This window comes from Eulemur rufifrons, chromosome 12, assembly GCF_041146395.1.
Source record: "Eulemur rufifrons isolate Redbay chromosome 12, OSU_ERuf_1, whole genome shotgun sequence".
NCBI classification, from domain to species: Eukaryota; Metazoa; Chordata; class Mammalia; order Primates; family Lemuridae; genus Eulemur; species Eulemur rufifrons.
In genome coordinates, this window is record NC_090994.1 from 5088712 (window position 1) to 5113386 (window position 24675).

The 24675-nt window shown below is 54.0% G+C and overlaps 1 protein-coding gene across 1 annotated transcript in view; it reads left to right on the forward strand.

Annotated features, from left to right (window-relative positions):
- Positions 1-556: 556 nt before the first annotated feature.
- The window catches only part of SCARA5 (scavenger receptor class A member 5), an 86986-nt gene continuing 62867 nt past the window's right edge, over positions 557-24675 (forward strand). The window contains exons 1-3 of the mRNA XM_069485097.1: positions 557-596; positions 4641-4758; positions 19508-19636. Coding sequence (XP_069341198.1) covers positions 4647-4758; positions 19508-19636 — 241 coding nt within the window. The 5' untranslated portion in view covers positions 557-596; positions 4641-4646. The remainder of the gene's footprint in view (positions 597-4640; positions 4759-19507; positions 19637-24675) is intronic.

Sequence of the window (24675 nt, forward strand, 5' to 3'; positions counted from 1 at the left end):
CGTTCCAGAAAGAATCTTGAGCAGGGCCTTAGACCAGGCACGGGGAGTCCCAAGGCCAAGGCCGAGCGCGCGGCTCAGGGCCGGGCTGGCTTTCCCGCACGGGGCTGTAATGCTGAGATTGGCCACGAGAGGGGGGCCGTGTCCCAGACCCCGCCACAGGAGGCTCCGCAACTGCTCCAAGAACTTTAGCTTATAAAGCGGGCGGCGGGAGCGGCGGCAGTCCACATCTCAGCCGGTACCTAGCGCCGCCGAAGTGCCTCCTCAGGACATCTCCAGATTGCTGCCCGAGGCGGGGCACCAAGACAGGGACTGCAGGCGCAGACCCCCACTCGGGGTCTCCCAGGCACAGACCCCCACTCTGCCACAGGTTGAGCCCTGCCTCCTGCAGAAGTGACCCTTGTGATCCTGCCCTGCGTCGAGTCCCTGAATGCGCCTACAGCCTCGTTCTATGACTCGGTCTCCATCTGGCTGGCTGTGGGGACAAGCTCGGAGGGGCTGCCTGGGTCTCAGTGTGGTGGCAGCCAGCTCTCCAGCCACCATGGCATATGCTGGGAACTGAGAGGACGGGCTCTGTGGCCTCAGCCAGGGGCACTCAGGTGAGTCTCGGTGCTAACTTTGTCCTGTCTCCTGGGCATGGTGTCCCAAAGGCAGCCGGAGCACACAGGGATGTCCCGGATGGAGCAGAGAACCAACTTCGGGGATCTTCAGGATGTATTGCCTGGAGGTGCCGGCTCCAGGTGGGAAGGTCCCGCCTGTCTGCGCCTGCGGACATCGGCTGGGCCCTTATCCAGCTGCCTGGGCTGAAGGGCGTGAGCCTGCATTCGGGGTGCCAGCGGGAAGCTATTGCCTTGGTGGCAACCCTGCTTGGCTCCTGTCAGAGCTCCAGAGCCGATTCAGGGAGCAGATGGTACAGGTGACAGCTCCTGTCCACGTGCGTGTGTGTGCATGTGTGTGCGCGTGCCCAGCGGTGGGCCATGTGAAGGGAGAGGTGACGTATAAAATATCTGCAGCTCTCCGGCTTTGGGTTATGATTTAGGTTAGCTGAGTACAGTTAGAGGAGGAAGGCGTGTGAAACCTACCCAGTGATCATCTCTCTGGAGGGGGCCACATTTCACAGTGACTGCTGGAACCCAGAGACACTGTCTTGGGAGCAGCGATAAGACTCGTGCCACGCCCTCAGTGGGAGAGACTCACTGAGGCCTTCGGATGCCCAGAGAGGGACCTGGAGAGGCAGGGTCCAGCATCAGCCCCGGGCTGCATTCACCACTGTCTTCTGCAAGGGACCCCAGCTTTGGTCCTGGGACTGGCTAGGAAGGAGGGAGGCCCCAGGAGCCCAGACACCCGCTGTCTGGCTTCTCGGCAGGGTCAGAAGATGCCTGGGGGGCGGGGGGGGGGTGTTGGTTCTCATCAGACTCTGCCACCAGCTCCCCTGTGCGACCCTGTTCGTAAAGCCCTTCTGCGTGCATTTTCGCACGTGAGGCTCGCAGTGATGCTGAGTGGCTGGCAGCTGGGGACCGTCCCGTCGTAAAGGTGATTCACCTGAGGCTGAATGAGGTCAGCTGACTGGGCCGAGTTCCCTGAGAAATACATAAAAAGAGGGGCCAGGATGGGAGCCTTTGGCCTCTGTGCTCCCCACTCCCCACGTGCCTGCGCAGAGCCCAGGGAGGGGTGCACAGATGGCCGAGGGCTTTTTGAGCTCTAAAATGCAGAATCTGGAAGTAGATCCTTGGTGCCTTGGGGGCAATTGCCTGGGAGTGAATCATGACATTCCAAGAGGTCAGTAGAGTGTCCCCTCCCTGCTTAGAGGGAGGCCTCCCTCTTTGACTTGAAGCATTGAGGTCCAGGTCCTTGGATTTCTACCACAGGTAACTGTGGCTTCCACGCCCTGCTCATGTGTCCCCTGCCCTGTGTCCTCCCTTCAGGGTCTCAGAGCCTCTCCTCAGCCCCAGGGTCCCCACCTGCTGGGGTCATTGGCTGGCTCTCTGAGGTGTGACCCTCTTCACCCTGAAGGTGGCCCCCAAAAGGGGCTGGCATGCACCTCCCAGACAGAGCAGCCTCGTGGCTGGGCCAGGGCCCCGTGTGGGAAGCTGTTGCCAGGTGCCTCTTCCTGCGCTGATATCTATTGTTCTTGCCTCTCTAGTCTTGGTTGGTTCAACTTTAAAATGGGGTGACGGAATGGGAGTGCCACCTGCCTGCCACTGTCACAGTGCTGCCGGGAGGAGCTCCCAGGGAGATCCTGGGGGGCAACTGGCCTGTGCCCTGTGGGGCGGGCACACGCACTGGGGGTTGCACTGTCGTCTCCACTCTCACCGTCAGTTGCGTCTTGCCCGAGAGCTCAAACATGGTCCAAAGGCGATAAGACCCGTGATCTGAGAGTCCAAATGCCTGCCTCCCACTCCCAAGAAAGAAAAACAGCCTCAAATAAAACCTGGGCAGGCAGAACGTGCTTAGGTTTCATTTCCAAGTAACAAACACGAGCAGAGTTGGCTGCGCGTTTCCAAACCCCTCTCCCCAGCAGCTCCCCGGGCTCCTGCTCCCGCAGCTGAGGGGTGGAGGGCCGCTCCCCAGACACGTTCCAGCTCTGGCCGGGAGCTGACCAGAAGAGGAGGATGGTGAAGTGGCCGTGGGGCCCCTCACCTCCCCTCCAGAGGGGCAGCGCCTGTCCAGCTCTGTGTGACCTCTGGACAGCAGTGGCTGTTGCCTTTGGCAGAGAGAGGGTCATCGCAGGCAGAAGAGACACTGGCTTCTGCTTCGTGGCCCCCCAGGAGCGAGGCCAGAGGGAGGGTCCCTCACTCATTGCTCGTAAAACAAGGGAGGGTCCCCTGCAGCTTAGCAGTGACGGAGCTATCCGGGACTCCACCTAGAGGCCCTCGCTGGGTGGAGGACTTGGGTGGAGGACTGGGACGGGGAGACCAGCACACTGGACACCACGCGGCACAGCGAAGCCGGGGTGGGCGGTGTCTGGGACAGGGAGGAGGGATCCTGCTGCAGCAGTGGACCCGGCCCTCTTCCGTCCCTCCCATGGGCAGGAAGAAAGGCTCACAGGGACTGGGAACACCATGGCTCTGTGTGCACACACACGTGTGTGTGTGTGTGTGGGTGTGTGTGCGTGTGCATGCACCCATGTGTGGGGCACATGGAGAAGAGGTAAGAGCAGAAGCCCCCAGCCCTCGTGTGGTGTTGCAAGGACAGTTGAACAGCAACTGGTCAGTTCTGGCCTCTTCTCAGCCCTCACATCAGAGGTCTCTGGGGGCCAAGTTCAAGGCATGAAAATCAGGGGTTTATGTTTTGCTCTGCCTGGTGGAGCGACCCGGCCAGCCTCCCCCTTGGTTGCCCCTGTTTATGAAACAGTGAGGCTGCCTCTGTCCCCACCCTGCCTCCGGATTGAGTGAGCTTTCCAATCAGCCGCGTCGTCCCCCCACCGCCACCCGCCAGACACCGCGTTCTCCCCCGGCTCCTCGGGTCGCAGGGTTGAGTTCGCTCCATGCTGGGCCTGGGACCCACGCTCCTAATGGCTTTTACCTCCCAAGGATTCATTTTTAAAACGTGGATGGGATGTTTTGGGTTTGATGTTGAGATAAACTCATGGCTGGAACGGAGAGGAAAGCAGAGAGTTATCTGTAAAATCACTGAGCGTGAATGTGAGAAAAGCAAAATCAAGTATTTTGTGTAAATAAATACTTCATAATCTTGCTTGAAAAATGGACTTTTCTCATTACACAAAGAATGCAAATGCATCACAGAAAACCCAGAAAATCCACAAACAAAAAGCAATAGAAAATCTCTACACTCCCTTCCAGCCGGGCAGCCTTGGGTTTACACATTTGCATACACGTTACACACGTATGTATTCCAGAATGGGATTGCGTTGTTCACACTGTTGTGTAAATGGGCTGTTTTGCTCCAAGGAGCACAGGTTTTCCCAAGTCAATGGGTTCGTTCCTGGAACCCTGCGGGGTGGATAGAGCCAAAGACCCTATGAGGCAGCCTCAGCGACCATCCGGACACGAGCCCGCCCTGCCTATGGCTGCCCAGTCTTTTAGCGTCTGGAGGTCCCCACAGAGGCTGTCTGCTCTTCGGGTGCCACCAGGCCAGATGAATCCCCGCTGTGGTCCCGCTGAGCCAAGCCCCTCTGACCACACCAGCCCAGCTGGTTTTGGGAGCAGTTCTGGTCTTCTCTGCTGCGTTGGCCGATGTCTCTGCGCCCCTCTCAACACGTCTAGTTTCCTTCCTTTCCAACACAGAACAGAACCCCTGAGGGCTCCAGAACTTCTCCCCGGTCGACCTTTGGGTCAACAGGGTCGCCTCCAGGCCCCACCTGGCATGGTGGCCCCAGCCCCACCAAGGGTGGCTGAAAGGAAGGGATGGTCCCCCAGTCAGAAAGGTCCAAAGAGCCCTGGTCTTCCAAAGCACTGAGGAAGTTGGGGTGGGGACTCAGGGTTCCAGGGACCTGGAGGGTGGCACTTGGGTCCTGTTGATGAGCAGAGGGTCCCGGAGTTCAGGCTCAGGATCACGGGGTGGGCATCTCGTTCTACACATTCATTTGTTTCCACCTGTGGTTGATTCTCTTTCTCCCCTACCCCTGTCCTTCCTCTCCTCCCTTCTCGCCATCTCTGCTGCCACCGCCGCCGCCGCTGCAGGACGTGATGGAGAACAAAGCCATGTACCTGCACACTGTCAGCGACCGCGACACCAGCTCCATCTTCGAGGAGCCCTTTGACGGAAGGAGTCTGTCCAAGCTGAACCTGTGTGAGGACGGTGAGTGCCTCTGGCTCAGTCTTGGGGTGCAAGATCTGGCCTGGGGGCGAGTGACCTCCCTGTCTAATACCGCATATGTTGAACTTCATTCCTCAAAGGGGCTTTTCCATGGCTTTTCTCATTCATTCGTCTCAGCAAACCTGTTCGAGCAGCAAGATGAGTACCCATTTTACAGATGCGTAAAATGCTGAAGCTGAGAAAGGCAGTAAGGACCACACACTCGCCAGTCAGACAGAGGTTCCCGTGCCAAGGCTGCTGACCGCGAGGGCAGCCCCTCTGTCCCGGGAGAGTGAGGCTGGGGTCAGACGAGGGTATCTGAACCAATCAGCCCAGGTGACGAGAGGGGCCACCCATGCCCTTCCTGAAGCGTCTGTGAGGGCAAACACGCCTCTCCAAGGTGCTCCCACTGGGTGGGTTCTGCTGCCTGTGGCCCAGGTGGCATCTCGGGGGCTGGTTCTTTGCTGAGACTGGAGATCGAACTGATGAGCCCGAGCCCTGTTTCGCCAGCCTGATTCCTGTGCACTCCGCAAGGGCTCGGCACTCCTTAGGTGCCTAATAAACGCTTGCACGTGAGCGAATGCGCTCCCCACTGCGGTGCATGCTAGAGAGGAGAGCTTTGTCCCCACTTTGAAGAGGCACAGAATGAAGCTTGCAGAAGTCTTGCGAAGACTTCTGGCCGCGTGGAGACGGCGTTTCCTCACGGTTTCCCTCCAGCACCGTGCTTGGTCGTGCTCCACTCTGCCAGCTCACGGGCAGTGGCTCCGCTCTTGCGCCCAGCCTGCCTGTCCTCCCGCAAGGTGCCAAGTGCAGGCGGGAAGCTGGGATGGTCTCAGCAGGCGGAGGAGACGGGAGGTCTGGGCTCCTGCTCACCGGCCCGCCGGAACCGTCCACCCCTGCGGCTCCCACAACGCGTCAGGCTGTGGTTTAGGGCCCCGCATGCTCCTACGAGAGATTAAACCAGCCTGTGCCCTCAAAGGGCTTATGATCCCCGTAGAAGGCCTGGCAGGAGAACAGTTGCCCGAAATATAAAGTAGGTTAAGACAGGTGTGAATGTTGAAGTCGAGTACGCAGTTTCCTGGAAAAGGCCTCGAAGCCTAGAAGAGATCATGCAAGAGAAGAGGCGGGGGGAGTATCGCCAGCGTCGCGATGCCCAGCCGGGCAGCGTTTCTGCTGGTTCTGCCCCTTGGCAGAGGGAAGGCCCTGGGGTGCCGGCCTCTTCAGCCCCCAACAGCGCGTCCGCAAAGGGGAAGCTGCCGGCCACATCCACGGGCATGTCAGTAAAGAGGCCGGGTTGGTTTGGCCAGAAAGAACGGGGCACAGCACAGTGGGGTGATTGGGGGGCCCAGGGGGCCATCATGGCTGTCACTGGGACCACCTTACCCTCTTCTCCTTACCTCTTCTTACTCTCCCTTTTTCTGAACCCCAGATTTAAAAAGCTCATTTGGATCAGAAGGACGGAAAAATAACAGTAACCCCAGCCACTGTGCTTTTCGGGCTCCCAGCTGTGGGGAGACCTGTCAGGGGGCAGCTTGAGAGCCATGCTAGCGAGTGTCCCGTGCGTGGGGTCCCCCGAGGCCCAGTGTCTTTGGGCCACAGTGTCCTCATCTCCCACAGGGGGACGCAGAGGGTATCTCTGAGGTCCTGTCTGGTTCTAAAATTCTGTGCGTAGAAGCAGACCTGGCCACGGCGTGAGGGGTGTGGTTTCCAAACCCCAAGTCGGTGGCTCCCACTTCAACAGGGCTGCGAACCCAGGCCCTGACACCTTCCCGCCGCTGACCTTCACCGTGAACCTGCTGGCTGCTCGCGGGGCCTCTGCCCCAGACGGGTGCTGTCCTGGCTGGGGTGCACAGCCCATTCCAGCGTGGCCTGAGCCCTCGCCTGCTCCCCTCCCGGAGGTCCTCCTGTCGCCCTGCGTGCCCATCCCCCCTTCCCTGCTTCTCTTTCCTTTCTTCTCTCGTCCTATTTCCTTCTACCACACTGTAACCTTGTTTATTACGTTTATCATCCATCGTCTGTTCCCCACGGCAAGAATACGGGCAGGACAAGGGCAGGCATCTCTGTTTAGTTCACTGATGTCTCCAAAGCCCAGCATGCAGTCGGTGCTCACTAGGTCTATGCGGAATGAATGAATGAATGAACAGAGGGTCCTTCTAAAGCTGATTGCTGAATTCTCTCGGTCTCCCCCACTCCTCGTTCCTGGGACACGCGAGAAGCCCAGACAGAGCCAAGTGTTGAGATGAAACCAGTAACTTAAAAGCTTGTAGGTTTCTGATTTGATTTCTGCCCCTTTCCCGTCCATTCCAGAGGAGAACGAGGAGCTTGACTTGGGGAAATTCAAGCCAGATTTGGTTTTGTTTCTGAAGGATTTTGCTGCTTCTTTGATCCTTCTCTCTGCAGAGGGAGGGCAAGGGGTGGGCTGGGCGGGGAGGTGTGGAAGGAAGGGGGAGCCAGCCCCCCTGAACCTGGCTGGGAGGAGCTCCAGGTCCCCCCAGACGTCCTCCTCAAACGTGGGCCAGAGGTGGGAGGCGGGGAGGGGCCACGGAGGTGTTAGTGGAAGGTGTGACTCAGACGTGAGTGCAGGTGGGACCTTCAGGGCGGCAGGTGTAAAGTGAATGCACGGGGTCTGCTGCGCCTCCTGCTCCTGTGCCCCGTCCGGGGGAGTCCCCGCCCTCCCCACCCCACCCAATATCCTCCCCCAGGCAGCACCCTCTCCCCTGCTCCCTGGCTCCATGGATCCCTCCCCAGGCCTGTCCCTGCCGAGTCTCAGAGTCTGAGTCTTAACCGCACTCTGTGTCCTGCTGGGTTGGGTGGGCTGTCCTGCTCTGATACAGCTTATCCGCCCCGTACTGTGCTTGTCCACCCAACTAGACTGGAAGCTCCCTGAGGTCGGGAAGGTGTTTTTCTCTCCTTTGAATTCTCCTGGGACCTTGTGGGTGGCAGGTGCTCAGGACGTCTTTGTGATTGTTGGTGATGTGCCAAGGCCACTTGATTAGTTAGTGGCAGAGCTGGGACCTGACTCCGAGTTTCCTTACCTGGAATGCAGGTTCCTTCCTAGGAAAGGAACCCGCATCCTTCAAGGCGGCCCCCATGCAGCCCCTGCTCCGTGACGCCCTGGGGGCTCCCCTGCTCTGCACGCCTTGGCGAGGCCACCTCGGGGAACCTGCCTCCATCGTCCCATCTTAGCCGCCATCGGTGTCCTCCTGGCAGCGTTGATGGGAAGGCTGGAGAAGAGCAGGGACCGACCTCCTCACGGGGCTGGCATCCACCTGTGGGGCCGGAACTGCTTGGAAGGGCCAATCCCAAATGGGGCCTGGAAGGTTCTTTAGCCAAGCCTCCCCCCTGATGGGCGTTCACTCTCTCACTGGGCAGTGGGCCTACCCCTCACTTCTTCCCCCTCCCCTTTCTCCTCCCTGCTCTGTGCCTTAGTTTCCCCCATGCAGCCGGGCCTCTCCCATCTGGCGCCAGGAGGCCAACGAGGAGGCCGGGCCGGGAGTGGGTGGGGTCCGGCTGGTTCTGGCTCCTCCGTGGCACTGAGGGCCAGAGAGAGGTGTTAGTGTCAGGGGAACTCTGCAGTCCTGCCTGCCCCCCACCTCTCGTGGCGTCATCCCTGGGCGCACAAGGGACCCGGGAGTAATGAGTTGCACATGCTCCTGGCCCTGCAGCCCGGCGCTCGCTGAGTCAGCCCGGGCTCCCCATTCCTGTGTTCCTTCCCCATGAAATGACATTATTCTCCTAGGGGAGCCCCCAGTCTACCTTCCCATCCGTCAACTCTCCCCAGTTCATTTGGCGCAGCTGAGGGTGGGCGGGGATTTCCTGGGAGGGCCTGGCTGGGGCCTCAGGAAGGTCACCGCCCTCTACAGGTTGGAGAGTCTGGCTGGGGCAGAGGAGTAGGGCTATTAACCCGTTCAGAGCTGCAGCCCACTCGGGGACTTGTCCCTGTTAAGCAAGAGCAGAGAGCAAAGCACTGTGAGAGTGACCGTGGTCACCGGGGGTCTTTCTTGCCCAGTGGGCCGTCCCTCCAGCACATGGGAGCAGCCTGGTGAGGGGGAAGAGCCTGGGTGTTGCATGTGTCGGACCTGGGCCAGACTCCACAGACCACACACGAGCCGTGTGACCTTGGCCACATTGACTCAGGCTCGAGTGGAGGCTTCTCTTTGCCTCTCTGTTCTTCAGTCTGCCCCGTTGGGTCACCTCGGGCTGGTCCTGTCCTCCCACCACAGGGCACAGCTCCTCCCAAGCCGCCCTCTCTGTGTGGATTTTCTCCTTCCAGCTTCCTGTAACCGCTCCCGTCCCTGACCCTTTGGGATCAGGTGGTTCCAGCCCAAGGACCCTGCTCTGTCCTCATGGGCGTCCCCTTTGATATGTTCCCTTTATTGAACCCTGTGAAGTCTCCTAATCTGAGTGGGCCACTGTTTCTGCCAGGGCTGGACCCTCTGACTTAGTGTCCTCATCTGCAAGATGACAGTGATGTTAACCTCTTAGGGGTCGTGGTGGAAGCAAGTGATACAACCCAGGCAAAGCACCTTGCACACAGTAGGCCTCAACCCACACCTGTCCCTCCCTGCAAACCCTGGGGGGTGGGGAAGAAGAAAGGGAGGGATGAAGAGGTCAGGAGGAGCTGCTGCCACCCCTGGCCCCCGGGAACCACCACACCACTGCTCAGGGACCCCTGTCCCAGAGAGTGTTCTAAGGCTGATCCTTAACCTTCAGCTGAAGAAAGTAGAGTTTTGGTTAGTGGGCTTTTCACGAGGCCTAGATACTCAGGGAAATTGAGCAAGTTCTTTGAGTCCTATTTCCCAAATGTAGACTTTGTAAGGAATATTCTGGGTCCCACAGGCTCCTGGTTCCGTGGTGTACATGAGTCTCTCCTTTCCCTATCCCAATCGGAGGCACTTTGCTTCCTGAGGTTTGTGGCCGGCGGGGCGAAGGGACGTGTTTCCTTGTCCCATTGTGGAGGCTGGTGTCCCCAGGAAGCGTACAGAAGAGGGAGGGAGGGGGCACAGATGGGCACAGACAGGAGCCCCTCCCTCTGCCTTTGCTCAAGTCCCCCACCCCTGAGCCATGCTGTCTCCTCTGTGGCGTTACTCCAGGGACTGGGGACGGTGAGGTGGGTCTGAGGGGAATGTCACTGGCCCGTCCCACTAGCTCGGTACACTCTGGAGTGGGTGGGCTTGGGGGGGCCCTGCAGTGAGGGCAGAGCTTTGGGTGGGTGGGTGGGCTTCAGGAGATCCCCTGGGTAGAGGGGTGAGGAATAACCAGGGCGTGTTGTTCTTTATTGTGTCACCCTTTTCTCCCACCCACAGGCCTTGCTCTCGTGGTTCCTGGCCTCCACTCCCTTGCTCATTCATTCATTCATTCATTTCTTCATCTTCATCTTTCAACAGAGACGGATAAACAAAGCTGTTTGGGGGTGACAGTGGTTGGCAGAGGTGGTGTTGGGAGTCCTGGAGTTTCTGTGGGTGCAATGCACTGAGTATGTGTGTCCCCAGCAAATCCTAACCCCCAAGGTGATGAGATCAGGAGGTGGGGCCTGTGGGAGGTGAGGCGGTCATGAGGGTGGAGCCCTTGTGGGTGGGATCACTGCCCTCATAAAAGGGACCCTGGAGAGCTCTCTCACGCTCTTGCCACTGTGTGAGGACACAGTGAGGAGACGTCCAGGAACCAGGAGACGGGCCCCCACCAGATCCCATATCTGCTGGTGCCTCGATCTTGGACTTCCAGCCTCCAGAGCCGTGAGCCGCACATCCCTGCTGCCTGTGAGCTGCGCAGCTGTGGAGCTGGGTTCTCGCAGCCCTGAGGCCAGGAGGCTGCTCTGAGCCAGGACCGGGGACTCAGGGAGGGTGAGACTGACGGCAGGGCTGTGAGGTGTGGGGGCAGGGTCTTGCCAGGAGCACCCGAAGTCCCAGGACACCTGCCCCCACCCTCCACAGTTGCATGTGGGCCCGGGGGGGGGGGGTCTTGTCCTGGAGCATGAGAGGTCTGGAGCACATTTGGCTCTTGGGGAGGGCAGGTCAGGGGGCCTGGGGACCCTGGGGGAGGGTGGTGGGGTCCATCAGCAATGGTGATGCTGTACGGCTGTGTGCTGGGCTTCCGTACACTGTCCCCATTAAGCCACAGTGTGTGTGTTATTGCTCCCTGATTGTTGATGGAGGAGCCGATGAGGTCTCAGGTGAAGTAAATTGCCCGAGGTCACCTGGCTAGTCAGGTGGAGCCTGGTCCTTAAATCCCAGCCCCTCATCACAGCTCAACTGCCTTTCCTGGGGCGCTGGGCCTGGGAGTCCATGCGCAATGGGAGAGCCAGGCCTGGCGGTGAGGGCCAGGAGAGCAGGGGCACCGGTGGTGGCCAGAGAGTGGACTCTTGGCAGTTCAGGTTAAGAGGTAAGGCTGTTCCGGGCCGTGGTGAGGCTCAGGTGGGGCCATGGGGACAAGTGGCTGAATGCAGGGACAGGCAGAGGGAACTATTCTGGAAGGCGCAGCCGGCAGGAAACAGACACTCATTCAAGTGGGTTTGGACAGGAGCGCAATGACCAGGTCTTAGATGGCTTCTGCAGGACGCCTGGACACTAATTGACTTCAGGTCAGAGAAGTGCCCTCCTGTCCCCATGTCCACGTGGCATAATTCAGCAGAATGTTTTGGGAGGTCTGAATACATTCATGAAAAGGAGGCCTGTCCGTGGAGGGCTGGCCCGGCCCGGCCCCTGCCCAGCCCCGGCCCGGCCCCGGCCCTGCAGACTTGGTTCCTGGTTAACGTCCAGGCCCAGCCACAGAGCTGCCTGGGGGCAGGTGATGGCCCCAGCCTGCCACACGGTGTCCCTAAGCCTTCCTGTCCCCTGCTGTCTCCCACTTCCTGCTCTCTGGGCTGAGATTCAGGTCCCTGTCTCAGGATAGCGGCAGAGAGAGAGCAGATACACTGCTCTAGGATGGGTGTATCCTTGGTCTTGGGACCAGGCGCCTTGAGGAGGGGAAGCCACCTCTCCCACGGCTGAGCCGGATGGTCAGGGTGGAGATGGGCTGCGGAGCTCGGCTGGCTTGACCCCGGCACCCGGCTCCAGAAAAGTCCGCTGAGATAACGAGCAAACTGTCCTTGCTCTACTCCTCCCCCACTGCTCGTTGTGCTTAGAATGCAGGTGTCAAACGGGCCTAGAGTAGGTACTTGGTGAGTGGCAGCTGTCATTCTGTTGTGTCACATTGTTGAAGGTTTAAAGTGTAGGTTTGAGGATTACTCAGGCGTGATAAGGCCAACAGACTCATCCGGAGATGACCACTATGGAAAGTTTGTCACAGTTCCCAGAGAAGGGGGCACCCCACTGCCACGCAGGCCACCCGGGGACGTGCCAGGGTGGGTAGCAGGCAGAGGGGGTGGAGGGGAATGTGGGCAGGGGGCTTTGCTGTGGTTTCTGGGAAGGAATGGGCAAGGCAGAGTGAGCGGGCTTAGGATTGGCTGGTGTGAATAATTTCAGCAGGCTCTGGGGTATTGGGGCCATCCCTGGTGGTCTGGTCCCTGGCCCGGGGGTGATTAGGGCAGGCGGATGGTGGCCTGGAGTGGGAGGTTGGTTTGTATACGAAAGGCTCAGGTGTGGCCTCTGCTTCTGAGCGACTGCTGTAAATCAGGGCTCCCACACCCACTCCTTGTGTTTGATTGATTTGCCAGAATGGCTCATAGAACTCAGGGAAGCCCTTTGCGTGTTTCCAGGTTTATTACAAAGGCTGTGACACAAGGTGCAGGTGAACAGCCAGGTGGAGATGCACAGGGGGAGGGGCGGGGGTGGGACACAGAGCTGCCCTCTCCAGGCGGCCACCCTCCAGGGACATGCACACGTTCAGCTGTTTGGAAGTCCTTCCAACCCAGTCCTCTGGGATTTTTATGAAAGCCTCATTATGTAGGAACAATTGATTCCATCATTGGCCAGAGGTGATCAGCTCAACTTTCGGCCCCTCTCTTCTACCAGAGGTTGGGGTATGAGGCTGAATGTCCCAACCATCTAATCACCCTCGACTGTCCAGCGACCAGCCCCGATTCTGAGGCTACCTAGGGGCCCCCAGACACCAGCCGTCTCACCAGTATACAAAAGACACTATTATCACTCTGGAGATTCCAAGAGTTGTAGGAGGTTTTTTGCCAGAATTCAGGACAAAGGCCCAATATATATTTCACAACATCACAGTTTAGGACCCTCCCAGGCTCCAGTGAGACTTGTTTACCTGGGTCGCTGTGACTCCAGGTGGGTGGCTGTCCTGGGCAGTGTCCCTGCCTCACCTTCCCTCTTTCCTTTTCTGAGGTCTCCATTAAAGCCAGAAAGTGGTGGCAGCCTCAAAGACAGGGGTTATTCGAGGCTGCCCGTTACAATGAACAATGTGAGCCGTGAGTAACCAGAGAGCATGAGGCGGCTGATGACCATGAGGTCAGACTTGGGTGAGTTTAATGAGGATCCTTGGAAGAGCTGAGCTCCGAGGTCCCTCCCAGCACAAAAATCTTGTCTCCACCTGCTGTTTACAAGCTGTGGGACCAAAGAGAACAAAAAGAAAATGACTGTTTGTTGTTAAGACTCAAGTAGGTGCCGGTTGAATCACTGCCTCCGGTTGTTTGTGGTGTTTAGAGCTAGTTTCTTTGGAAATAAATACTCGTTTTTATCAGATCCAATTTGTGAGTACGTTTTTTAAAGGGGAAGACAAATTCAAACAGATAACTTCCTAAATGCTCTGAAATTATGATTAAGAAATTAAAATACTAGTTTCTCAAGGAGAGGATGAATTAATAAAGGGCGTCATTCAGAATCTCTCTCATGGTCTCTCAGTCAATGCATGGCGGAGGCAGGCTTTGGATACCCTCTACGGGAGCCCCAAACGCATGCTTTTCCCCCTGTAGGGGTGACAGATGCCACTGCCTAATACCAGGAAACCGGAAACCGGGCTCCAGAGCTTCGAGGCTCCCCCCACGCTGTGCCACTGACATCGGGCACCATCTCCGTACTCATCCTCAGCTCAACTCTGTGGGGCTGAGTGTTTTTTCTGTAAACTTTCCTGTTCTTTAATTTCTGCTGCCAAGAACCTCCCTAGCCCCAGCATACAGTATTTTAGCAAAAACTTTTCGGGGGTATTTTTTTTTGTTCCTCTTATTAAAAGGAACTCTTCACGGTTTTGACCTCTGGGAATGATAAAATCTTTTGAGACAACCCCATTTTAAATGTGTCCTATTAGAAATACATCAAAGAGCCCCGCCCCCCCATAAATTGAGCTTTTGTAATAGTAAGACTTTTAATTCGCTTTCCAAGAATGTGTCTTCACATTCTCTTTTGATATGACAAATGCTTCAGATCTGGGACCTCCGCACCCCTAGCTCTGTGATTTCATCACTCAATCAGAATGAGAACAGCCACGGAGAGGGCTCCGGCCTCATGTGACTAAGAGGCTCCACGTGTGACTGTAACACTTGGCCGGGAGCAAGGTGTTGACTCAGGTCCAGCGAACCGCCCCACGGTTTACCTGCACGGGCACAAAGTGGCGATCAGATGCCCTGGATGTGCCAGGAAAGCCCAGCTTTTGATTAACTTTTCAGATAGAAAGTTTTCTTAAAAGATATGTTTTTCCAGCCAACTGGGATTTGTCAATTATTTGCATAAGGCAAATGTAAGAGACAGTCTTTGCAGCAAAAATAAATGCCGTATATGTGTCTGCTCTGCTGTTTCCTGGGCACTGTGCCGGCCGATGGGGGACACGCCCTGCCTCAGAGGACCTCAGAGACCAGCGGGGCAGCCAGAGACGTGAAGAGACAATATACGTGATGAGGATAGTGCTGGAGATGTGTGCAAGGTTCTGCCGGGTTCTTCCGGTGGTACTTAATCCTCAACGTACTACCTTCTAGAACCCTCTTAATCTTGAACCTCTAAAGCTTGGTTTTGCTTCTCTACAAATGAAATTTCCGTGGTATACATCAGCTTTCTTCTTGCAACTTGTCATTGAACTGTGACACAGCTGATCCCTTTTATTAAAGTCAGTGTTTCCCGGAATGTGCCTATATATGACACAGAGGTACTCAAGGTGACTTTGAGCAATGCATAGGTATAAATTTGTTATTTTAATAGTTAGGTATTTATCTTAATGTGTAATAGGAAGATACTAATTTTCCATTTATGGTGATAAAGTCTCCTTAAATAAGTTTAAACTTAAATTTAAATGGAGTGATGTCAAGAAAACCAGAGCCCAGGTATGCTGGGCTGCGGCAGGGTCGCACAGGCTGCGTGCAGACAAGGACGCTGAGGGTGGGGGACCACATGGTCTGCTTCCCGCAATCACGGGAGGGCGTGTGCTCAAAGATCAGGGGCATCCTGGGCTGGCTCTTCAGGGCACTTTGCATTTAATTTCTAGTTTCTATTTATTCTCTTGGACACACTGGCCTTGCCCTCTCCAGACCCCTTGGCTTCCCGATCTGGAGATGCCGCATGCGATTCCGGAGCCCACTGCAAGATGGAGAAACCTCTCCTGTGATTTCGCTAGAGCTTAGGAGAGTTGTTGTTGCTGTTGTCATTGTCGTTGCTGTCGTCCTTATCATCGTTGTTGACCATTTTCCCCATCGATCTGGTGTCCTGTGTGCCCGTGACTGCAAACAACTATGCCTAACAACAAACAGCTCCGTCTGGTACTTTCTTCAGAACTGTTCTCACGTGGAAAAAGAAAGTTTTCTTTGCAATGTCACAGTTTTCAAATGTATAATTGCTGTAAATTGGATGATGATGCTGAAGCAAAAGAGAACGGAACTTGGCCCATCTAAAAAGGCCTGTCCTCCGAGCCCAGCCTCCATGCAGAGTCTGCAACCTTCTGGCGCAGAAGGAAATACCACCTCTGCCTGCAGCACATCGCTTATGCCGTCTCTCTTGGACTCCTTCATTCTTCCCTGAGTCGTAGTTTCCCTTTTGTGTGTCTTCTTCCCCTCTAAGGGGAGAATCTGAAGGGCAGTGGCTTGTACCTTAATCTCTCTTTCAATAAACAATTTCTGAGTATCCACCGTGAGCCGGGCACTGGCCTGGGAGCTGGGAAGTTAGAAGTGGATGACACTGACAAGGTCTCTCTTCACACAGCTTGTTATCGTCGCATCTCCCAATGTCTAGCATAAGTGTATCAGTTATCTATTGCTGCATAACAAATTAACCCAAAACTTAGCAGCACAAAGCAAACAGGAATTTACTCGTCACATAGTTTCTGAGGACATCATGGGAGTGCAAGGAAAGCCAAGATTTTGTTAATTTTTTTCAGATATAAATTTTGCACAAAATATGTTGTTTTATATGTAAAATATAATCTGGGAGGAATCTGGGAGCAGCTTAGCTGGGTAGTTCTGGCTCAAGGTCCCTCATGAGGTTGCAGCCAAGATTTCGACCAGGCTGCTGTCATTGTAGGCTTCACTGGGTGGGGGGTCTGCTCTGGGCTCGCTCATGTGGCTGTTGGCTGAAAGAAAGCCCCAGCACCTCACCACCCGGGCCTCTCCCTCATGACATGGCAGTTGGCTTCTCCTCGAATGCATGTTCCAAGAGAAACAGTGAGCAACAAGGAAGCTACAGTGTCTTTGTCTCATCTCAGAAGTGACACGCCATCACTTCTGCCACATCCCATTAGTCTCACAAACCATCCCCCAGGGGGCAGGGACCATGGCGGCATCTTGAAGGCTACCAGAGCAGGGCAGTCGATGGTGGGTGTTCAGTAAATGTCTGTTCCAGTTTGGATCCCTATAGTCCTTAAGTCACAGCCTCTACTTTTATTTTTAATAGTCTTTATTTTTTAAGAGCGGTTTTAGGCTTATAGGAAAATTAAATGGAAAGTACAAAGAGTTCCCATGTCCCCCATCCCAGCGACACACACACACAGCTCCCACCGTCAACATCCCACACCAGAGTGGCGCGTGGGTTACAATCCTACTCGGGCACCTGGTCATCACCCAGAGTGCACCATTTGCATTAGGAGGCACTCTTGGTGTTGCACATTCTGTGGGTTTGGACAAGTGTATAATGACATGTGTCCACCATTACAGTGTCACACAGAGTAGGTTCCCTGCCCTAAAAACCCTCTGTGCTCCACCTGTTCATCCCTCCTTCCTAACCCCTGACCACCCCTGATCTTTTTACCATCTCCATAGTTTTGCTTTCTTCCAGAATGTTGTATGGCTGGAATCGTACAGTATGGAGCCTTTTCAGACTGGCTTCTTTCACTTAGTAGTATGGTTTTAAGATTCCTGCATGTCTTTTCATGGCTTGATATAGCCCATTTATTTTATTTTGTTGTTGTTATTTTTAACGAAAAAGGAAGTGTACTTTTTGCTCTGGCTTTGCCAATTGTATCATTTTGGAGTGTTTTTAATCTGTCACTAAGCTTAAATAATTTGAATGGTTTACCCAGCTAACATGCTGCTGCCACTTGGGAAAAAAAAATGTGTTTTGGGCAGCCTTAATAACTTGTCTTTGTCTTAAATTGTCTTCTTTCCCTTGCAATTATATTCTCTGAGCATCTTGCCAGACCAATCATGTTCTGCTTGTCTAACCACTTGTGGAAAATCTCTATTTGAAACCCCTATTATGTTCTATTTAAAATAGATTTGGTTTAACGTGCGAAGTAATCAAGTTTTTCTGAAAGAACTGAGCTCTCTGGGAGGAAGGTCTATGCTGCCTGTGTTGATTGACTGAAGGACCTGTCAGGGCTGGGTGCTCGCTATTAAACGGAAGCCTTAGTTAGAGGGCAGTGGAACTATTCTAGTGGGGATAATAGAGCAATATTATTGCAATTTGACCCACTCCCACAGTGAGCTAGCAACACATGTGCAGATGACTAAGGCCCCATTCGAGTTGGCTGTGTTGATAGCTGTGCGATTTTCCTCCTCGTATTCTGCCATGAGGCTAAAGAGGAAACAGGATTCAAAGCAGAAGAGCTGGAACAACCATCAGGAGAATGAAAACCAATATTTGTATACTATTACACGACGCTATTTCTGCCATTCTGGCTCTGCAGGGACAGACTTTTCTCCGATCAGTTGCAACCCGACAGCTAGCCGCTCTCACCAGAAAAAATAGACGAAATGTGACCAGAAACATACATGTTTAGGATCAAAACCAGTCATAGATCCTACTTTGTGGAAAGGGTTAGAAAATCCCAGAAAAGAATATTTAGCATGAGTTAGAAACGTGCTCTGTTCGAGTCTTAGTTTGCTTAGGAAGATCAAGTTAACTCTTCAATTTGCCAACATTTAAGGGTTAATGAGAATGGTTATTGAATATGTATTTCTTGACAACTTGTTCCACACTGTACGCGATGTTTTATGGAAATATTACGTAGTAGTTCTACTTAGCTGTTTTTACAGCAGTATTTGCAATAGAACAGAGTGGGAAAATGTTGCTTATATGACAATACCTCACGCGGGAGCAGGATTGTTTGGGTGCTAAGGCATCGATAGTCACCGCCATTTCCCTTGTGGTTACAAAACCTCTCAAGCCAAGGAGATAGTCATGTTACCTGAGAGGTAATACCTGGCCCTGGAAGTGCCTCCTCGCCAATGCAAACCTTGCACGGAATTGTAAACTCGACACCTTCTTTCAAGACATTTTCTAAATATCAATTATCTCAACCTCTCTTGCCAACCTTTTTCTTCCCCCACACCTTCTTCACACAACAGGCTTTAGGTAGCAACACTCCCGGAGTGGGGGACAGTCCCTCTGGAGGGGGCTCTCACCTGCAGTAGGTGAGGAATAAGCATTATAGGGACATATTTTGAAAATATGCAATTCTTATATCACCTACTGACATCAGGGTCGGAGAGAATCCCTTCCCTTCCACTTTCAGTTGACAGAGCAGGTGGAGGTTAGTAAGTTTCCTGGCCTCTGCGTGGGCCACCTGAGAAGGCTGTCTTGAAGGACAAATTCAGCTGAAAGATCGCTGGGGTCCTGAGGCAGGGTTTGCTGCTAACTACCATTCAACGTTCTTTGTCTATAAACCGAAGGGGTTGGACTCCATGGTCCGCAAGGCCCACTACGGTGATGGTGGTTTGCTGTTCCATTTTGGGCAGAAGATGGGGAGTCTTGTGTCATTTCACAGGATGCAGTTACCATGTTTACCAGTAAATCTAAACCCAAGGTTGCAAGCTGGTGCTCAGAACTGGCTTGCAAATGTGTTTTGTTTACATTCCCCAGTGTGTTTTGTTTTTTGAGTTAGTTGCCAACACTTAAGGAGATGTCTTGAAAATTCTGGATCTGGCAGCACTGGGTCTTCACTTCTGCGTGGCAGCCTCTCCCAGACTGGGCACGTGCTGTCTCTTCCCCTCTGTCCCACCAGGGCCTCATTTGCTGTTCCCATCCCTTCCTGGCTACTGCAGCAGTTTGAGCTTGCAATTCCTGTTTTACGTTCTCTCCATGTCCCAGAGGTCCCATGGGACAATGATGCTTCTTGAAGGACACGTATCCAAGCCTATTCAACGTTCTTTGCCGCCTGAACTGGCTCAAGAGGGTGGTTTGTGTGAGCACATGAGCTGTGGATGTGTCCTCTGGCTCGGTCCTGAGCTCAGAGGTGGGAGGAGAGCTGGAAGCTGAACATCTTGTGATGCTTCTGGAAAGCTCCCCATCAAGATGGCCACGTTACAGACATGCAGAAGGGGCATGAGAGGTTCCACATGTACATCTGTGTGCATCAGGAAGAGATGGGACCAAAAAAAAAAAAAAGTTTATGAAGTTTTCAAGTGTCTTTTTTATTTCCTCCTCTTACCTTTATTGTCCAGGTCCATGCCACAAACGGCGGGCAGGTGGCTGCTGCACCCAGCTGGGCTCGCTGTCGGCCCTGAAGCATGCTGTCCTGGGGCTCTACCTGCTGGTCTTCCTAATTCTCGTGGGCATCTTTATCTTAGCAGGTAAGAGCAGCCCTTTTCTGTCCCGGCCTTTTGGGATGAGGAAGGGAGACTTGAAGGCTTTGCTGTTCATTCCCACAGTCATGGGCCTGAACGCTGCCCTTGTCACCATGGAAACCACAGAGGAAGAAGCTGGCTGGTCTTTCCAACCAGGCACAGCTCTTCAGCAGCATTGCCTGTTTTGTGTGGGAATTGTTGGCAGGGGCCATGTGAGCTGGTGAAGTCTCTGAGTCCAGCAGTAGGGACCTAGCTGCTCAGAGTGGCTTCTGACTTTTCCTGCATCTTCATGGTACATGGTGCATTCCACTGGGCCTCCCTGGACCTCTGGGGGATGGTTCGCACAGAGCAAGCTGGGTATTTCTTAGCTCCTTGTCCTGGGGTGACGTTAAAACAGTTGTGAGGGACTTGGGGTCATGGTGAACCTGCTGCCCCTTGCATTTACTGCCGGTAGGATGGCTTTGCCCCAGTTCAGCCAGGCTCTCTTCCCAATCTCTGCCTGCAAAACAGGCAGGGGGTGAGCTGAGGCTTGGAGCACATTCTCCAGCCAGGGAGAAGGAGAGCACTCGGGCTTCAGAAGGGAGAAAACGGGGGCCGTCCTGGCTCTATGCTGTGAGCTCCCACCCACAGGTCCCTGTGAAGTTGGTGATGGTAAAGCAGATGGCTGTGCGGGTCTCCTCCTGCCTCCCACCTGGAGAATGGACTACTCAATTCCCACCTTTCTCATAGGTGGGGCTCGACCCAGTAAGGCCAAGTATCTGTTTATTTCAACTAGCACATCAGACATGAGGACCTACCTTGCACCAGGCTCCGCTAGGACTGGGGACACAACTGAATAAGACCCGGGGGCTTCTCTCAAGGAGGCTCCAGCCTAGGGACTGTGACAGGGTCATGGAGATCAAGCCCCGTCTTGAGGTGGAACGTGACCGGCCACTGGGGTGGGGTGCGGACAGCAGCAGGCATGCACAGGGCCAGTGTGGCTGCTGCGTGGAGCAGGGAGGGGCTGGTGGGAGCGAGGCTGCTGGCCAGGCAGAGCTGACTCGGAGTGCTGAGGGTGGGGTCCTTGAGTGACCCTCAGGGCAGGAATCTGGAGGTTCAGCCCTTACAGATGACCTTTTGCTGGAAATCCTGAGGCAAATGCCCAGGACCTCCCGGGTCTTGACTCGCTTTCCATCAAGCGGAACTAGTCACTTGGGTGTTGTAATGGGACGTTCGATGCTGCTAGTGCCTTCAGGTTTCCACGCTCAGGGAAGGGCCACATATCTGGGTGGTGTCTGTCCCCCAGCCAGTGACCTGGAGGGGCCGGCCAACAGCAACAGTGAGAGACCCTCATGATTCATCCCAGGGACCAAAGAATAGTGTCCAGCAAGGTCTATCACGGGCCAAGCCAGCCGGAGGATGGTTTGAGCATGTTCTTGGGCTGCTCAGGGACAGCCTGGGATCTGGGTTTTGTGGGTTTGGCTGCTGGGACCATAACAAATTTCTGGAATGTTTGGAAAGCATTTCAGCCCAGCAGGAAAACCAGAACAGGAACTTTGAGGTGACAGATGCTGAAAAGCTCTGCAGAACAAGAACTTTGAGGTGACAGATGGAGGAGAGGGACCAGGCTGGTGGGGGGGCCTGGGGCAGGTCCCCGGAGGCCTGGAGGGCCTGGAAGGGCGTCGACTCCTGGGGAAGAGAAAGCTTGCACAGAGCCACCATTTTCTTCTGGCGTCTGGAGGGCTGCCATGGGGAAAGGGTGGACATGCTCTGTGTGACCGCAGAGGGTAGAACTAGCACGCATGGGTGGATGTTCCCATTCAAAATAGACCAGCATTTTCTCACAAGTCGTGCTGTCCAGTGTGATGCAGAAAGGCTCCGCGCCAGCTCGGAGATCAGATGGGGTTTATGATGACATCCTGGAAGCTTCAGAAAGGAGGGTGGGACATGGTTTCCCAATCTGATACAAATGTTGCCACGCTTCCTCTGTCATTCCAGGTGGAAACGTAGGGAGGTTTTTGATCATTATAATCACCTTTGATCCTGAGGTTTCTGGGTACCATGTTGCCTGTGTGAAACAAAAAGTTTGAGTTGGTTGAACTTTATCTCTTGGCTCTGGGCATGTGGCCTCTGTCACCTCCCCAGGTTCTTGTCTGGAAGATCCTGTTGGCCTCTGGGACAGGTGTGACAGGGGTAGCCAATGAGAGAGTGTAGTCACCAGTGGCCTCTCCCACAGGGAGGGGACTTGGCAGTGGGGCAGATGAGTCTGGGGTTCCTTAAGGAGGCTTTGTCTGATCTAAGAGAGGAGGTTTCTTCAGGTGACCTGGTTGAAGACCTCTAGCCATGCTCCCTTTCAGCAAATACCAAGACCATTGGGAGAGCCATGGTTCAGTGTGAACCAGAGCTGGCCTGGCCTTCTGTTGGGTCTTGGGACACCCCTGTCAGATAGCATCCACTGCCCATGCTCTGGAGAGGTCGCCTTGTACAGGAGATCTGTTTAAACCACTCTTCAACTTCAGAACCTCCTTATCAACACAGATCTCATGCATCCTACAACTGGATGACAGAGTTATCCACTGCAACCAAGTGCCCTATCTGAATACCAGATTAGCACCATCTCATTGGAGTATAAATGCTTACTTTTACTGTTTTCCAATATTATAGACTTCCAATCTAATTACTTCACACTATTACCCTGAGGAGCCCCACATGGGACTTCTCTCAATTCATCTCCTTGCACAAATATTAAGTAAAAGGCAAATACCATACCTTGTGTTTATACATCACCCAGCTTCCCGGCAAAAGGTTAATCCAGGCACCACACAGATTTTTCCCTCAGCTGGACTTTCCGCCCCCTGTCTAGCCCTCCACTCCTGATCGGTGTCCCCCCGGGAACTTTCCTCTGATGTTCGCACCCCATCCCTGGGTTCCAGCCCTTTAGCTCACAGCCTTCCATCAGCCCCCTGGGGGCTCAACAGTCGAGTCCTTACACTCCCAAATGCCTCCAAGCTTTTCTATCTCTTCATATTTTGTTTATTACCTGGGCTGATAGTTCCCTATTATGTTTTTATTCTGTTTCCAATTAATTTCTGGACTATCCAGATCACTGGGTTTAAGTTCATGAACTGCAGGATTGAGACTGGATGCGTGTGTGCTCAGGAGGTCCTCAACCTAGCACTTCAGGCAAGATGTTCTCTGTGAGGGAGTTAAAGCATCAGAGGGAGTTCAATCTGACCTGTGACTATTCTGGGACATCGTTGTGGTGACAAAAAGTGGTCATCAGGAACCATCTCTTCTTCCCCTTTCCCCTTACAACTCTGTCGACGAATCTGAGTTCCCACCGTGAAAGTGGAACAGCAGAAAGGGGATGTGCAAACATCTGGGTTACATCGTGGGGGAACCTATAGCCTCGCAGCAGTGTAGACCAAGCCTACTGGACCAGGGAGAATTCCTGATAAAATACGGGCTCCTCTCACAACTTAATTCTTTCTTAACAGCAGCAGTCGGTCATTGCAATCATCATCATCCTCAGCAAGTGCTTCACTTGTGCATGAGTGTTTGGTGGGTGCAGGGCAGAAGGACAAACTGTGGGAGTAAACAGTCATGAGAGGTGGTCCCCGCGCTGGGAGGGTTTAAAATCATAAACACAGACACACATTAGGACAATATGATGTAGCTTCTGCTATGTGACAAATTACGCAAAGGAGAGCCCAATGCCTGAGGGCTGGCCTGGTCAGGGAAGACCCCAGCCTTGGGGAGAGTTGTCAAAATGCGTTTGAACTGAGCACCCCTCTTTTTGCACACCGTGTTTTAAGCCCATCTGGCCCTGGGCTCTTCAGTCAGAGAGCAGAGAGCTCCGAGCCCACATCCATCCCAGCCGTAGCTGAGCGATCCCACCATGCGTCTGGGAAATGGGAGCATGACGCCATCAGCCATTTTTAGGACACTGTCAGAAACAACACCGTGACATTTCATCCTCGTGCTTACTGTGAGGATGCAGTTACATCACACAATGTGTCACAGCACCCGTGCAGAAATTATTTTGTCTCAGTTGTGAAGGAGGCATGCTTTCCTTGAGGAATTAGTCTGTTTTCACCTTACAGAGACTGCGAATCTGAAAGTCATCAAAATCACTTTCAAGGCCGGGCGCGGTGGCTCACGCCTGTAATCCTAGCACTCTGGGAGGCCAAGGCGGGTGGATTGCTCGAGGTCAGGAGTTCGAGACCAGCCTGAGCAAGAGTGAGACCCTGTCTCTACTAAAAATAGAAAGAAATTATCTGGCCAACTAAAATATATATAGAAAAAATTAGCCGGGCATGGTGGCACATGCCTGTAGTCCCAGCTACTCGGGAGGCTGAGGCAGAAGGATTGCTTGAGCCCAGGAGTTTGAGGTTGCTGTGAGCTAGGCTGATGCCACCGCACTCACTCCAGCCCAGGCAATAGAGCGAGACTCTGTCTCAAAAAAAAAAAAAAAATATAGATATATAAAATCACTTTCAAGGAGGTAGTTAACACACACTGAGAGTCAGCTGTCATCCTGTTGTAGGTCGTGTGAATTTAACAGGTAATTAAAATGAAAACCTGCAGGCAGATCTGTGGTCCCCCCATAGCAAGTGTGTAGACTGTTTGCAAAGCTTTTCTTGAGAGCCACGTTCGGGGTCCCACCCAGTGTCTCTACGCTTGTTCTTCCGGATCTTGTTCTTGCCTTTTATCTTGGTGTATTTTATGTATCCTTGTAAACTGCCTTAATCCTTTTTGGAACAAAGAAGGGTATTAGGCACAGTTTTGTCTTTTAGAAAAAGTTCTCTGGCGGGGGTGGGGGGCTGGGGGGGTGGGGGGGGTGGCTCATATCTGTAATCCTAGCACTCTGGGAGGCTGAGGCAGGAGGATCGCTCAAGCTTGGGAGTTTGAGACCAGCCTGAGCAAGAGCGAGACCCTGTCTCTATTAAAAATAGAAAAATTAGCTGGGCATTGTGGTATGCACCTGTAGTCCCAGCTACTCAGGAGGCTGAAGCAGGAGGATGGCTTGAGCCCAGGAGTTTGTGGTTGCTGTGAGCTAGGCTGAT